This window comes from Dromiciops gliroides, chromosome 1 (assembly GCF_019393635.1).
Source record: "Dromiciops gliroides isolate mDroGli1 chromosome 1, mDroGli1.pri, whole genome shotgun sequence".
NCBI classification, from domain to species: domain Eukaryota; kingdom Metazoa; phylum Chordata; class Mammalia; order Microbiotheria; family Microbiotheriidae; genus Dromiciops; species Dromiciops gliroides.
The window spans coordinates 731,857,978-731,873,701 of NC_057861.1; the positions used below are offsets into that span (position 1 = coordinate 731,857,978).

The window sequence follows — 15,724 nt, forward strand, 5'->3', positions numbered from 1 at the left end:
TTCAAATTCTACCTGACAGCTGGATGACAAGACAAGTATCTTAACCTCTCTGAAAACTCTATTTTGAGACTTATACTAAATTTGGGATCTGTCTTCTTTAGTGAATGGGGTTCCAACACTAAATGAAACAAAAGATTGATGATGCACATTATTGATATACCTGGATCACAGGGTAGTCCTTATTCATCAAAATCTTAGGTCAACAGATTTTTTTTAAAGACCAGTTTTAGTTTCACTGCAGTGATCTGTTTTAATTTCATATTTAACACAGCATACGTTTAAATGATGTTTAAAAGAATAAATACATATAAGAAATTATTATGTGAATCATACTAATAAGATTAAAGACACTAGAAATTTTTTAAGCCAATCGTGTTTTCAACAAGAATAGGTTTTATTATAAGAAACTTAAATGACATCAAGTAAAAATGCAAAATTGTGCAATTATGGCAAAATGTTTAAAAATTCCACACATTTCCCTCCCACCCCCTCCCCAGCCCCTGCCCCCGGACTACAGTACTTCTTACTACATACCTGAGCACTGAACATTGAACGCCATTTTAAACTGCCTTAAACAGTGAATTTGATGCCTCACAGACCACATCCACCTTGTCTCATGCACCACTGCTATCATTTTGAGACTTAATCTAACATCAGCTGTGTACCATAACAAATGAAGATGGAAAACAGATTTCAACTTCACTTTCCTGTAAAGTCTTAGTTCACATTTTCTAAATATATCGGAAGATGCTGTATAAATAATCTTTCAACACGGCCCTAAGTTTTAATCCTATAGTACTTTTGGTACCTTTTACCAATGTTCTCCCCACACTATGAAAATTTACCTGAAAAATCTAACTAGAGAGCAAAAACCATCACCAATGCGACTTTAAGGCCTTCTTTTGAAAGCATTTAAAAGTGGCAAAAGGTCCCAGCTAGATTATTGTTTAGACAAAGAATTATGCACACTTAAGATTCAATAGATATAACTCCTGTGGCAAGTTACAGGCTTTAGCTTTTGAATACACTATTGTCTCAGATCGTACCCTCAGCATAAATGGATAAAACAACAACAAAAGTTGTACTTTAGTGCAGATCAACAAAATAAACTCACTGTAGAATTAACTACAGCATGTTGTACTCCTATACAATCATATGATCAGTCAATTGCTAAATCAAATGTTCTAGGTCATGTTTTCAAGTAATATGCTGAAAATTTTGTTCTACTAAATAAATACAGATTGTCAAAAAGCAGCAGGAAATCTAAATAGTCAACCAAGCTTTTAAAACAAAAAACTAACACTTAACACTTTTACAAGGATAGTTTTTACAGACTAATGCAACACTGTGAGGAAGGAAGGGTGCTTCAAAAAGCTTGCAGATAGAGCCTTACACAAAACTATACAAATTACACAAAAAATAAAAAATAAAAAACTGGGGAGGGGGATGGGAAATGAACATTTTGATTGACTGACTTGTACTTCCAAAAAAAAAAAAATTAGCGACAGAACAGCATTGTAACAAAAACCAAGAAAGCACACATCTTGCTTTCTAGGACTCCACTCTAAAATTTTAATGTAACTCTATAAATGCCATCAACCTTAAAGTCTGCTTCAGAAAACTCCCACTACTTATACATCTCTCCAAGAAGCAGTTTGGTAAGTTTCTGGAAAATGAGGTATGTGATGCAAGGAGGCAATGTTAAAAAATTTTTTGTTTTCACAGTATCACGTTAAAATTTGTGCAATATTTAAATAAGAACTATGTCAGTTTGCTTTCTTTAAAGAAGATAAAAATTGCTCATGTGATAAGGACAGATTCTGGATTACACTTAACTGCTATCAACTTGTCTAAGGACTATAAAAAATAAGTTACTGATCCAAATATCTGCCTTATTTAAATATTACAAATGAATTGTTCTTCTTCGCTTGAATGTACTTAGCTTAGTGCTAGAAATTTGTCAAATATAAAGAATGACGCTTGGAATCTAAAGATGCAGTTATGTTATGACTGATTTAAAAAATGAGATATCAAACTTTTCATGTTGTTCTCCTTTTCAAGCCCCTTCAACCAAGCTGAGGCTAACCCTAGGAAAAGGATCTAGTTTTCATAAATTTGATGTTAAAGATACAAAAAATGAAAAAAAAAAAAACTCAAGTTAAAAATTTTTAAGTTCATGTCTCTTCCTTTAAAAAAAACTATCAAAAATAAGGCCAATTCTCACATTATCTTCTGTGGAGAATAGACACAACATTTTTACGGTGTTAGGATAAATAGAAATGGAGGAAAAAGGACAAGCCAAATGTCAGATCTACTAAGAAGTTTTGGAACCAACTTCATGCAAAAAAGACAAAAACAAAAACCATAAAGCTCTCAATTTTCCAAAAAATAAGAATGAGAGAAACTGAAATCAACAAATAGCCATATTCTGCTATCATTTTAAATGCAGAATCCCACTCAACTCAAGAGGTCTACAGATGATATACTCTGGCCATAAAACCAGCAGACCACTTTGAAAGACAAGCACGGAGTCAGGCAAGGTAACGGTACCTGGCCACACGAAAATGGAAGTATACTAGCACCAGCCGCCTTTGGGTTTTAAAAGCCCTTTACCGGATTATTATCTTTTTTAACCCCCCCAAACAAGACAAGTGTTAGCACTTGAAAACATTTTGTTGCCAAAAAAATTGCTAACTTATATCATTAGGTTGACTTAAAGCCACATAGGAAATGTTAATTACCCAAAACAGCTTTTTTTTTTCTGAGATTAATATTTTCTCAAAACTTATTATAACAGCTGAACATATAACAAACACATCAGTACACTTGAAATAGCATACATAAAAATGTATAAATATTAAGAATCAGGACCTAATGGAGTGTTCCTCTATGTCGGTTAAGTCACAGCTAAAGTAAAGACCTAGTGATATTGCCTCAAATTTTTACCCGTATTTAAAAGAAGTCACTTCGAACCAGTTTGGACATCCATATCCAGTAATGCTATCCAAGCTCTTGCAGTAGTGCATAGTTGTCTTGGTTCTTCTGACATCTTAGTTGCTTTAAATCACAGAAACCCTCTAGAATGACATGATTAAATTTATATCAGAAAAAATGCTGATAATTGCACTTTGTCACCATCCCCTTGCTGAACTGAAAACATCACAAGTATGAGAGCAAATCCCTCCCCACACTGCAACCTCTAAGAGCACCCATCCCCATGAACACAACTCTTTCAGCTTACATTAAATACTGACAGAATGTCTTTGTTTTATTCTAAGACATGTCATCTCAAGTATCAGTTACTACTCAAATCCTAAGGCCTGTTTCTCATTAAAGTACTTTCTGAAGACATTGTGGATACAGTTTAGCAACGGCACATTCAAAATGACGACCGAGATCCCAGAGGCGATCTGGAGTCTCATACACTTTCTTCCACTGGTCAGTATCCTCGTCATATTGGTAAAGCGAATTTTTTCTGCTGGTCCTGAAGACGTGCTCTTCCACAGTCACTTGAGTTGCTCGAACAAACAAGTGGAGTTTATTATTGAGAAGTACTAGTTTAAGATATGGATTTATGGACTGATCACAAGGAAAATCTTTCTTGCAAGTCCATTTGTTTAGCTCAATATCGTAGGCCTCCACGGTAAACATACGCTGATGATTTCCACAGGTTCCAGCTATGTAGTAGATCGAGTCATTATATACAGCTGCTAAGCCCTGGGTTCTAGGCACAGTCATGGGTATTAAAAAGCCCCAGTAGTCTTTCTGAGGATCATAGCAGAGGAAAGATTCTCCTAAAAAGCAAAAAGAATACAGATGTTTTTATGTTTTGGTTTTTGGAATTGTCTTGCAATGAAGATGACATATTTGGAAAACTATTTCATAATCTTCCAAAGTAAACACAGAATCACTTGTAGGTTGTAAATTACCTTGTAACATACACGTTCACAAGAGGACTCAAACTATACAGTATGTTGTTATTTACAACAAGGTTAAACTTCTTTATGATAAACTATAGATGGTATGAGTTGTTTCATTGTTGCAGTTTGGTTTTAGAATCACATCCCTAATATTTAGCCACCCCACCCGCCCCCTTCAAGGGAGAGTTAAAAGGGTCATGGGTAAGAACACTTTCACTCCTATATCTCTCCAGACTCCAGAGTTTAGGTGTTGAGCTATTATTTTGGTAGGAAGTTTGGGATTTGGGTATTTGGGGTGATAGAGATCTTTAAGTTGGAAAGGTCTAAGAAATAATTCCCATGTCCCAGACAAACAACATGTTACAAAAACAGAAATCATAGGAAACTGTCGACAGTACAGGGATGTTGACTGTAGGCAACTCATTTAGCCAGCTCCGTATAGCACTATTACTATAGGACATTTACCAGCACAGAGAAATTGCTTTATAATAAAATTCAGCATGTATTGTAATAGAAATTTTTTTTAACTTAAAAAAACCCCATAACATATGGAACATTAATAAACTACAGGTGGTCAAAGAGGTGCTCTTGGGCAAACTAGGCTAACAATTCCACTCTGCTAAAATCATTTAAAAGCAAAAGGTGGGAAAATAAAGATGTTTCTTCACTAAAATAGATAAAGCTGATATACGTAGTAATCCTGGAAAGTTTCCACCCTGGCAAAATAAAGGGCATTACTAAAAGCTGAACAGATCACTTGCCAATGTGAAAACGCCCATCTGAATTCATCTGGTGAAGGTTTGCACAAAAACTATTAAATTGATACTTATAGCATATACTATCTCTTGTAAGTAAATTGAACAAATCATCTTTTACTGAGACCAATAAAATGTACTACCTGCAACTGAAGACTACTTATAGTTAATTTTCATAACTCTGAGAACTGGGTCACATGATTATGGGTTGTTTTTAATATTATCAAGTAGGAATATATTCAGTCATCCCTTATTTTTCAAAAGTCTTACAAAATACATATGCCTAAATACGAGCCAAAGCTTGTCTTGATCCTGGGTGAAAATAACTGTTAGCACGCTAACAGTACTTATTCCAATCTAGCCTAAGATTATTTTCATATAGTGTTGTTAAACTCTATTACACATCATGAAACACTTTTAAAATAGTGATTATTGCAGATGAAATAAGTGCTAGACACTTTGTTCAACATGCACTGTTTTCTTCCCAGAGCTTTTCACTAGGCATCGTTCTAATCAGGTTTCCTGAGTAACTCTCCCTGAGCAGGAAGTGAGATAACAGCCCCACTTAAAGCCCCGAGATCACTTGACACCTACCCTGTAGAACATAGATGTTTTCTTTATACTCCACAGCACTGTGGAACTCCATTGCTACAGGCATTGGGCTAACAGCTGTCCAACAGTTATCTCTGCTGTCATAACACTCCACAGATTTTAGGGGGTTCCTCCCATCACCTTCATAAACACGCCCACCTATTGCATAGAGTTTCCCACAGCAATGAACCAGTTTACAGCCTATTCTGGCTCGAAGTAAAGGAGCTTTGGGTATCCATCTATTTGTAGCATGATCATACATCCAGAAGTCACTCTCCGCCTTGTGGTCGATGGAGACTTCACTGCTGCTTGGCCTGTAGCCTCCGGCGATGTAAATGTCATTATCTGGGGACACAAGGATTCCCACCTCTCTCAGGTCATTGGGTGGTTTGCATAGTTTGAACACTCTCCCTGTGACTATATCGAGACAAGGCACTGTTTGCTTCTTTCCTGAGTGTTTGTGGGCAGCATCAAAACATATGATCATTTCTGATGCAGTCATCCCAAGCCTCTGTGTGTAGCCATTGGCACTACACGGCCCCTTCTGGACGATGGCCTCGGCAAACATGGGAGGAATTTTCTCAACAAAGGTGTCTTCCATCAGAGGCATACGGATGCACTTGGCAAATATTTCTGCAAGGTGTGCTTCTCTTCCCTCTCGTTCATGTTCAAACCACCTGATGATACTGTCATAGACATGTTCTTCTTTGTCAACATTTAAGTCATCGCTGTCTAGTATACTGATGAGCTGATCTTTCCTTAAGTGGAGAAACTCTTGTTCTTTGGTGACACACAGAAACTTTTTACGAATGTACTCTTGTGATCGGTCTTTTAGCTCCTGATGACCATAGTGATCAGCAAAGATAAAGACCCCAATAGAGTTTTGTGGATCCAGATGACTTATCATATAATTAGCACACTGGTCCTGTATAGAAGGGATCTGGAAGATGCTCGCTGCAGTGAACAAAGCTTGGACATTGGCCTCGGTGAGTACGACTCTGGAGGTATATGCATAGTTCAATACTAAATTCATTGACTCGGCTTCAACGCCGACTATACGCACTTCTTTCTGCGTACTCTCGGTAAGGCCGCTAGTGAACATTGATCTGATGAGAGGGAGAAAAAGCAGTTAGAACAGCATTTGGGTATTCCAGTCACTGTAACAAGTAGGAAAGTACAAAGTAAACAAATTACATATACACTTGAACAATTTGCTAATATGCTTTCCTGAAGTTCTAAATGAAGGGCAGATTTATAATCCTCACAAGGCAGGTTCTCATATTCAATCTGCTAAGGGAACTGAAACTGGTAGTAAAAGAAAACAAGCCTCCTGGAGCAAATCCCAAATGGAAGTAATTATTCCAAGCTACTCTATTTTACATGTAGCCTTCTCTTGAGAGGTGTGAGACTTAGAAAAAAGCATAATTTTGAAAACAGATCAATAGGGGGGCAGCTAGGTGGCGCAATGGATAAAGCACCGACTCTAGATTCAAGAGGACCTGAGTTCAAATCCGGCCTCAGACACTTGGCACTTACTAGCTATGAGACCCTGGGCAAGTCACTTAACCCTCACTCATTGTCCCACAAAAAAAAAAAAAAGAAAGGAAGAAAAAGAAAAAAGAACAAAAAAGAAAAGAAAAGAAAAAAAAAGAAAATAGATCAATAGGGAAATGTTACTATTTCCACATACCAACAAATCCCAAATTTGGGGAGGATATTTGGTCCCAACTACGCAGTACAGATATATGGGCAAACACTTAAGAGTGTGCCTATGTCTGAGATATAACTGCTAGGCATCCTTAAACTTTTAGTGTGATAATAAAATGACCACATATATAACTATATTATTACTATATTGCATGCTATACTATAAACTTCACAGCGGCTTGTATGCAAATCTATCAACTTTTTGTAAAGTTTATGCATAAAATCTAAATAAATGGAAATTTAATTCGATGAATATTTCAGCTACTTTGAATATACCTTAAAATAACCATAATATTTCTATAGATGTATATGTAACCTTCAGGACAGATGTCAAATTACATTATGAAAAAATTAAGGATTTTGAGTTATATTAAACTGAATATTCTCTGCCTAAGAGTCATCTTAAAATACGTGTGTCCTTCAAAAGTATATTTTAGTTATATCCTAATTCCTCTATCTTAACTCTGAAAATCAATTATGCTATAACTAATATTGTCTTATCTATGGTAAATAAAAATTATTTGATTACTTTAATCACACTTGGACATTCTGAAATCTTTGTTTTAAAACTTCATTATCTTTCTCCAGTTAGGAAAGTCCCATATTTTCCATAAATTTCTCCTATGGGGAAAAAAATCTGGAAATAAAGTATAATTACAGTAAAAATAGCTTAACCCTTCATACTTCTAAGGTAAGTTTAACAATCGCCTCATCCTTTTGAAAGGGATAGGTTTCTTAAATTCATCAATTCTACCTGTAACAGACAATGGTATGTTTTTTAAAAGTAAGATTTAAAAGTAAGGGTTGCCATAATATTATTGGGCTAGGGAATTAAGACAGCCAGGATCCTCGATTTTTAAAATATAAGTCAACTATAAAAGTTATTCATTAAAGCTTTCTTTTGAGGTATATCCTAAGACTAAGGATAAAAGTCATTTAAAAGTATCAGAAAATCATTTTGAAAACCTCTAGGTACTATATAATGTATTATCATAAAAATCGAGCATCTATCATGGTTTTTGTTTTTTTGTTTTTTTTTTTCAAAAAAGGGAAAGAAGAAAAAAGTTCTTAAGGGAGAAACAAAGTAGAATCCTTGAATAGCAATATTTCCATTCTTTTTTATGAAATAGATATTTACCAATTCCATAAACTACATGTTTTGTAACAAACTAATATGGAGCCATGAGTGCTGCTGGATATCACCATGCTAAATATTTAAGATGTAAGTTCTATATTTTTTTGTTTTATTTACAGATTTTTATGGTTTCTTAATAAAAGTTAAAGTAAAATCATATTTATGTTTCCATGTTGGAGCTGTTTTTTCACAGGTTGCAACTGGGTTCGGTTTTTTTCTTCCAATTTGAAAAGTTACAAGTACCCAACAGCCATAGAGAAAACAACAAAAAAGAGAGACACTAAACACCAAGATTATTAACTACCTCTGAAAAGCATTATCCAATACTTGGGATAGGGGATGGGGGGAGAGGTCACATTAACCTTTAGGACAACTTATTTTAGCTAAGATAACCTTAATTAAAGCTACTGGCAATGACACTGCTTACTCATTTGGGTAGCCCCCATGATAAAACCTTCTATTAATTATGAAAGTCAACATAACTACAACACAACATTGCCAATCAGAGGCATTTACTACTGAATACCATTTACTAGTAAAACAAAACATTAAAAATTATATAACGTGAATTTCTATATCCCAAATGATGAGAAATATCAGCCATAAGACAATCATGTATATAAAAATTTCTCCCAGGAATCCAAAAGACAGTTAGTTCCCTAAATTTTGTCCTCAGTTACTTCCTTTTAAATCTTACAGTTAAAATAATATCAACTTACCTTGGGTATTTAAAGAAAATCTTATGACATATTTCTTTAAATGGATTTTTCTTGCTCAATCTTCAAATTCATTTGAATAACAGAGTAACATTTCAACTCTTCTAATCCTGGGTACAAAAAGTGTCAAACCTTTTCCCATTTCCAGGTTCTAGTGTTTTTACTGTTCAGTAGTAACAAATGCTAAGAATCTTTAAGAGTAACGTATTTCAATAGCTAGACTTACACCTACCTTTACTCTCAAAGAACGACAGTGTGTCTAAGTGAAATCCATAGCTCATTCCCAAACCAACATTAACCTTCCCAAATTTTTACCAGTAGCTGCTGCTATATCTCAAGTCACTGCTCCCCTTTCTGCATGCTAGTCTCAGTTCTGCCATTAACTTGAGCTTCAGTTTTTTCAGCTATAAAATGAAGAATGTCAACTAGGTTATCTCAAGTCTGGGACAATGGAAAGAACACTGGCTGTAGAGTCAAAGAACCTAGGTTCAAATCCAGCCTGATGGGACGGCTGAGCACTTAAAGTTCCTGGGCCTGTCTCATTATCTGTAAAATAAGGGAGATGAAGTAGAGGGCCTTTGAGAGCAGAGTCAAAAAGCATTAAATGCCTTCTAGCATCAGGCACATAGTAGGGCTAGTCCCAAGTTAAGAAGGTCTGTAATGCTATGATCCTTTCTACCTGTAAATTCCATCCCATTCAGTGATTTCAGCTTAGCTGCTGGTGTCTAAGTCTGTCTATCCATTGTCTTGAGCTACTATGTCCCAGGACTATGAGAAAGACTATCTTTTATGAGAAAAATGCAAACTTGCCCCGCTCAAAAACAGGAACTTCTAGATTAGAAAGAGGGCAGCTTCTTATTAAAAAACAAAACAAACCAAAAAACCACCTAAAACAAATTAAATAAAAAACCAGGAACTCTCTTTTGTCTGACATTTTTTCTGACACAAAATCTCCTTCAACCCCAAATTCTGAATTCTTTGGAATATTACAAGTTTTAGAAAATGTAAAAATATAAATAAAGCATCCAGACTAATCATCTGAGGCATATATTTACAATAAACAAGCTATAAGCTCTTCCGAACTCCTGGAGCACTAAGAACTTAGAAGCAGTTTGCAAAGCAAACAAAACTAAGTTTAAAGATCTCCTCTCCCTTTCTGTTTTTTAACTATGCTTGGGAGTGGCATAGTTAATAGAATGCTGAATTTGGAATGAGGGAAGACCTGACTTCAAATCCTGACTCAGCTTATTAAGGGTGTGACCTTGGGCAACTCACTTTCCCCCACTTTCCACAAATGTAAAAACACGGATAATGACTATAGCGTTTAGTGTCACAGTGCCTGGTGCATTAGAGGCACTCTAGAAATACTTACTCCCTCTCTCATTATTTCAAAGGCGGAGGGAACTCCCGGTGTGCTAAAGATGCAGATGGTCAACTTGGAGTCCCCCGGGGTCACTGAGAGGTCACACAATTGTCGGAGTCAGGACGAGAAAGCACATTTCCTAATTGCAAGAAACTTTTCCCTAAAGGTCAGTGTCTCCCCTCTGAGATTCTAACTCCAGTATCTCCTACAAATCTTGTGGCAAGTTGTTTTCTCCATTGGAAAGTGACCTCCTTGAGGGAAAGGGCTGTTTCTGCCTTTCAATGCCCAGAACCCAGCACACAGCAGGAGCTTAATAAATGCTTGTGGCCTGGAGGGGCCAGACCACTCCCCAAGGCCTTCTGGCTCTCTAATCACTAGGCTGGGGATGTCCAAAGCCAACCAACATTTCCTCGGTACTTCTAGCGAGTAATGAAGCTGGCAAACCCCGCCTGGCACGGAGTGGAGATTAATAAATGCGTGCCTGGTTGAACACCGTGTTAAATAAACAACAGGGCAGGTGTGGCCACCATCGCTCCCTCGAGAGTCCATCTCCCACGTTCCACAGGGGTAAACTGAGGCCCGGGAGATGAAACCCCCAGGAGGGCTCTGCGGGCTCCTCCTAGGAGGTAAACTGAGGCCGCCGGATACCTGAAGTAGGGGCTGATGGCCGCCAGCACGTTGCGGTGGCACGAGAAGGTCTTCCCGTGGTCCACCTCCACGACGATGTCGGTCAGCTGGCCCTCGTCGTACATGGTCTTGAGCTGCTGGAGGATGCTGCACGCGTGGGCGGCGTCCACGAGCCCCGGCCCGGCCACGGGTGGCGCGGGCGGGGCACCGTTCGGCGCCTGTGGCGGACACTTACTCGCATCTGCGGAAGAAAGAGCGGTACAACCCCGGGTTCCGCGCGCGGCCGAGGCTGGGCCGGGCCCACGCGCGCCGAGCCCACTCCCGCCTCGGGGCGCGGCCCCGACGGGTCACAACCCCGCGCGGCCAAGTGGTGGTGGGGTGAGGATGGGGGCGGGGCGGGGGAAGGACACGACGCGAACGCGCGGGGGCCCCTCGGGCGGACGGCCCGACTTCAGCCGTCGTCGGGGCCCACGGGAGACGCGGGGGAGGGAGGGAAAGGAGAGAGCGAGAGGAGGAGGCCCGTGCCCGCCGCCACGCCCGCCCTGGACTCCCAACCGCCGCCCCGGCCGCCCCCCGTGCTCCCGGGCCGCGGCAGCACCCACCTCCCGTCGCGGCCATGTCTCGGAGGGGCCCCGGCTCGAGCGGAGTTTGGAGAAGAGAGGAAATGTCATTTCGCTTCCCCTGCTCCCCCCGGTTCCGGCTCGTCGGAGAGCGCCGCGACCAATGGGAGGCCTCGGCTCGCAGGCCCCGCCCTCGAGCCCAGGGCCTCGAGCGCCTATTGGTCGGAGGCCGCCGAGATATCTGTCGGGAAATGTAGTCTGGTTCGGGCCGGCCCCGCGTGGTCGCTGGGAGGCGGAGGCAGCGCGGGCGGCGGCCGGACTGCGGCTTGGGCTTGGGGCCTTTCGGGGGGCGGGCCAGGTCGCCTTCGGGTTAGGGCGCCCTCGATCAGCCTGAAGGACCCTAAAGCCCCTCTCCTTCCGATTCAGCGTGTCGGGGTCCGCATGGTCCCCTCTGATCCCCCTGCTGTCCAGTTGCGGGGTACGGCAGGTGTCACCCACTTGGACGGACGAGGAAACTGAAGCCTAGGCCGGGGCCACGCGGCCGCATCTGGGGTGGGGAGCGGGTCTGCAACCCAACCACGAACACGTAGGACAAAAATGCCCCGAGCTCACCATGGTAATGACACGGGAGACAGTGGGAGCAGCCGACGGCAGCCCTCCCAGGAAAGGGCCACTCACTCCTGGGAGGGAGCGGCAGGCATAGAGGAACAAGCCCCTTTATCGGGAAGGAAACTGAGTCGCCCTGAAACTGAGTCTTAGGTTCTCAAGGGACTTGGGCGACTCCCCTAGTGGGAATTCCAGGCAGGACTTGAACCCCGCACCTCTGACTCCAGAAGAGCGTTGACCCTCTCCATCGGGCCACACTGCCTCTTTTCTGTAGAATCTCGTGATCCCGGGTCCGGTGTCATCAGCATCCACTAAGCCAGGCTGCTGCTTCCTGGATGACAGTTGTATTTATAGGACTCATTTCACTGCACTCTCCTAAAAGGATGTCTCTGCGCCTTCCCTATCATACCCACTGCAGGATAACGAGTTGATGAGACCGTGACCAGCCTCTAAAAAGGAAGAAATCTGGGCACGAGACCTCACAGAGAAACCTCTAAATAAGCCCCTGGCTGCTTTCAGGAACTTAAGCCAATCTGTCACCTCTCCCCCCAACCCCACTGCCACAAAGAAAAGGATCTGACGGTCAAGAGGCAGAGTTTCTCTGACCTGCCATCTGTGTCACCAAATGAAAAAGCATCACACTGGCTGGGCTGGGTTGTTTTCACCCCATCATTTGATCTGGTGACTACAGGAACTGAGTTCAAATACTTAGATTTCCACTGAAGACTGAAAAAACCTCTCCCTAATTTTTAAAGCATGTAAAAATAAATATGAACAAAAAAAAGAAAGAAATTAGAGATTCCGTAGAAAATTGGGAGGAGCCCCCTTATGCTTTGTTGTTAGCGCAGTGAATACCTTCATTAGCAATCTTGATGCTTTCCTTTCAGTCTGCTCCCCAGGCAGTCTGCAAGGCAAGGTTGATATTTATGAATGGGAGGGAATTTCACCCACAGACACAGGACAAGTCTTGGCCTGCTAGACTGATACACACTACCACCTCCTGTCTTATATTTAATTGCTTTGATATTTTCCTACATCTGTAATCTCACTGAGGAGGGCAAGTCCCAACCCATCTAGTCCTGCCCAGCCTGTTCAATTTTTCCCTTTGCCCTTTGATACATCATTCAAAGGAACTCTACCCAACATTCTGGAGGGCAGATTCTCTGAACATTTCATGGATGTTAGTACAACTGTGACCCCCATTTCTAGTCATACCTGTATCTGATAACATTTTTTATGCCTTTTCTTTACAAATGACTTTACAAGTCATTGTTGACAATGTGAGGCAGAGTTATATAGCTGGCTTCCCAATCAGAGTATTATAGGTTTGACCTGGATTCAAATCTTGCTTCTGCTACTCCCTCTGTGAACACAGGAAAGTCATGACCTCTCCATTCCTTAGTTCCCACATCTGTAAAAGGGAGTTAATATTGATGATACCTACTTAAAGGATGCCTGGGAGGCTTAAGGGAGATGATACATATCAAGAGTTTTGCACATTTTAAAAATGCATATAAATGTCAGTTCTTATTAGAGTTACCCCATGTACAGAGCAGGAAGGTATTTCTTGTGCTTGGCATTAGTGGAATAAAGATATATAACATATAAAATGTGTTCTGTTTAGATAGTGTTACACTTTAAATCTTTATTGTTTCTTTGTTATTCAGCATTATAAAATGCAATTTATCATTATTAAGTATTTACTTAACTCCTTCTAGGTACATGGGCTTGATTCATCTAACTATTGCTCCTGGCAAATCTGCTTTTAAAAAATATTTCATATACATAACAAGTCACATTTATATAGAGCTCTCCTCCCAACAACTCTGTGAAGTATATAATAGAAATTTGTTTTGTTTTGGTTTTAACCCAACATGCAATTCTTTGCTATAATAAACTCCCAGGGAGGAAACTACCTCTGCCAATGAAGACCAACACCTATGAAACTTGGGGGTTTAAGTGGTTAACATGCTCCTGAGGTTGAGTGATTTTCCCAGGGTCATATAGCCATATAGTGTCAGAAGCAGAGTCTGAACAAAAGTCATCCTGATTCTAAGGCTGGCTCTAACAACAACTATGCAAAAGGTCTCTCAGAACAAGTATTACTACGTCCATTTTTATTATTCAGTTATTTTCAATTTTGTCTGACTTGTCATGATTCCGTTGGGGGCTGTTGGGGGGTTTTTGGGGCAGAGATACTAGAGTGGTTTGCCATTTCCTTCTCCAGCTCATTTTACAGATGAGGAAACAGAGGCAAATAGGGTTAAGTGATTTACCCAGGGTCACACAGCTAGTAAGTATCTGAGTATCATCTCTGAACTCAGATCTTCCTGACTCCAAGCCCTTCACTCTATCTGCAGTGCCACTCAGGTGCCCTGCACCCATTTTACAGAGGAGGAAACAGGCTCTCAGAGAGTTTTTGTGACTTGTACAGGTCATTCAACTGGGATTCGAACCCAGGTCTCCTGACTCCGGGTCTTAGTACTCTTTCCAGTAGAGAACACAACACTATCATTCTTTATTTCTCAAGTATTCTTGTGTTCCCAGTCAAAAATAGTAAATTAGGAAAAGAATGAATGGAAAAAATCCAATTTTATTCATTCTATTTTTAACTTCTCTGGAGTCAGATCTAAAACTAAATGTGAGATTTGTCACTTCCATTAAAATTCTCTACTTATTAACAAAAGGACTTGGGCAATATTCATCAATAAATTTCAGAAAAGACTCTGTGTTCTCTGTTCCCCTACTGCTGGAAGAGGCGGGGAGGGAAAGGAAAGGGACAGAGCACCACTAGAAGTCATAAAAGCAAACCAAAAGTAGGTATAAAAAAGAGTAGGGGGACAGCATTTACTGCATCGCTAATTACTAGCACACATTAGGACTAAATTCTGATGAGATGATCATGTATTACTTATTGTTAGAACTATATATTTTAAAAATAAATAATAGGAAGATAATAAAATTTAACCGCACACAAACAACTATTTGTTCTCTGTGACCTTTAAGGATACAAAGAAGGTCCTGTTCCATTGTGGACACTAAATAGCACTAAGCAGCCAACTTTGGTTTGAGGCAGTTCCAGGGGGAACTGTAAAAGTCAACCAGGTTTCATTTTAATTAACTAAATATTTATAACGTATTGCCCCTAAAGTTCTTTCCCCAAAATTTACATTTTAAAAGAAGCCCGATAAAATTTAAAAATTGGGAAAGCCAACCAAATTCAAAAGGGTAATACAGAAAAGTCATTGACTAGAGTAAGAGGAAATGAGTTCAAATACCACCTCTGATGCTTAACTACCAGCACTTGATCAGTTCTTGATGTGTGCTTGTTGACTTAAATGATACTACCTGTGTGACTTTGCTTGGGCTTGTCACTTATCTAATCTCATCCTTAGTTTCCTTATCTGTAAAATGACTACATGGACTCAGATCCCTTCCAATTCTTGAATCCTAAAAGAAATTAAATGATGTGTATGTATATATTTATGTATCTATAGGCATGGATATGCCAATGCATCAAGCATTTGTAATTTCACTGATGAAACATCTCTTCCACCAAAGTAGATCACAACCCCTCTATAGCTAGGTAGAAGATATCAAGCATTGATATCTTCTTTAATCTTCAAAGGACTGAGGATCTCCATGCCTTCTCTATCTCCACAAAGGGTCCCCTAGCTCTAGATTCATACACATGAAATGGGTTCAGTCCTGGTCAGAGCTTATCCTCTAGAGGGGTGTCTTTAT

General features: G+C 40.0%; 1 protein-coding gene across 4 annotated transcripts; it reads right to left on the reverse strand.

Annotated features, from left to right (window-relative positions):
- Nucleotides 1-433: 433 nt before the first annotated feature.
- On the reverse strand, nucleotides 434-11,490 carry KBTBD8 (kelch repeat and BTB domain containing 8). 4 transcript variants are annotated; one of them, XM_043978189.1, is made up of 4 exons: nucleotides 11,417-11,490; nucleotides 10,836-11,055; nucleotides 5,270-6,372; nucleotides 434-3,794 (listed from the first exon to the last, which is right to left on the reverse strand). In XM_043978189.1, exons 1-4 carry the CDS (start codon nucleotides 11,430-11,432, stop codon nucleotides 3,331-3,333), a joined length of 1,803 nt encoding a protein of 600 aa, XP_043834124.1. In that variant the 5' UTR covers nucleotides 11,433-11,490; the 3' UTR covers nucleotides 434-3,330. The 4 variants fall into 4 exon arrangements, with proteins under 4 accessions (XP_043834124.1, XP_043834126.1, XP_043834125.1 ...); XM_043978191.1 differs by lacking the exons at nucleotides 10,836-11,055; nucleotides 11,417-11,490 and adding an exon at nucleotides 10,197-10,810 and having other exon boundaries at nucleotides 435-3,794; XM_043978190.1 differs by lacking the exons at nucleotides 10,836-11,055; nucleotides 11,417-11,490 and adding an exon at nucleotides 8,828-10,810 and having other exon boundaries at nucleotides 435-3,794.
- Nucleotides 11,491-15,724: the final 4,234 nt, after the last annotated feature.

Coding starts and splice junctions, on each gene's coding strand:
- KBTBD8 (XM_043978189.1), bottom strand. Junction 6,373..10,835: donor GCCATCAGCCCCTACTTCAG/GTATCCGGCGGC, acceptor CCCTCTCATCAG/ATCAATGTTCACTAGCGGCC. Junction 3,795..5,269: donor AAACATCTATGTTCTACAGG/GTAGGTGTCAAG, acceptor TTTGCTTTTTAG/GAGAATCTTTCCTCTGCTAT.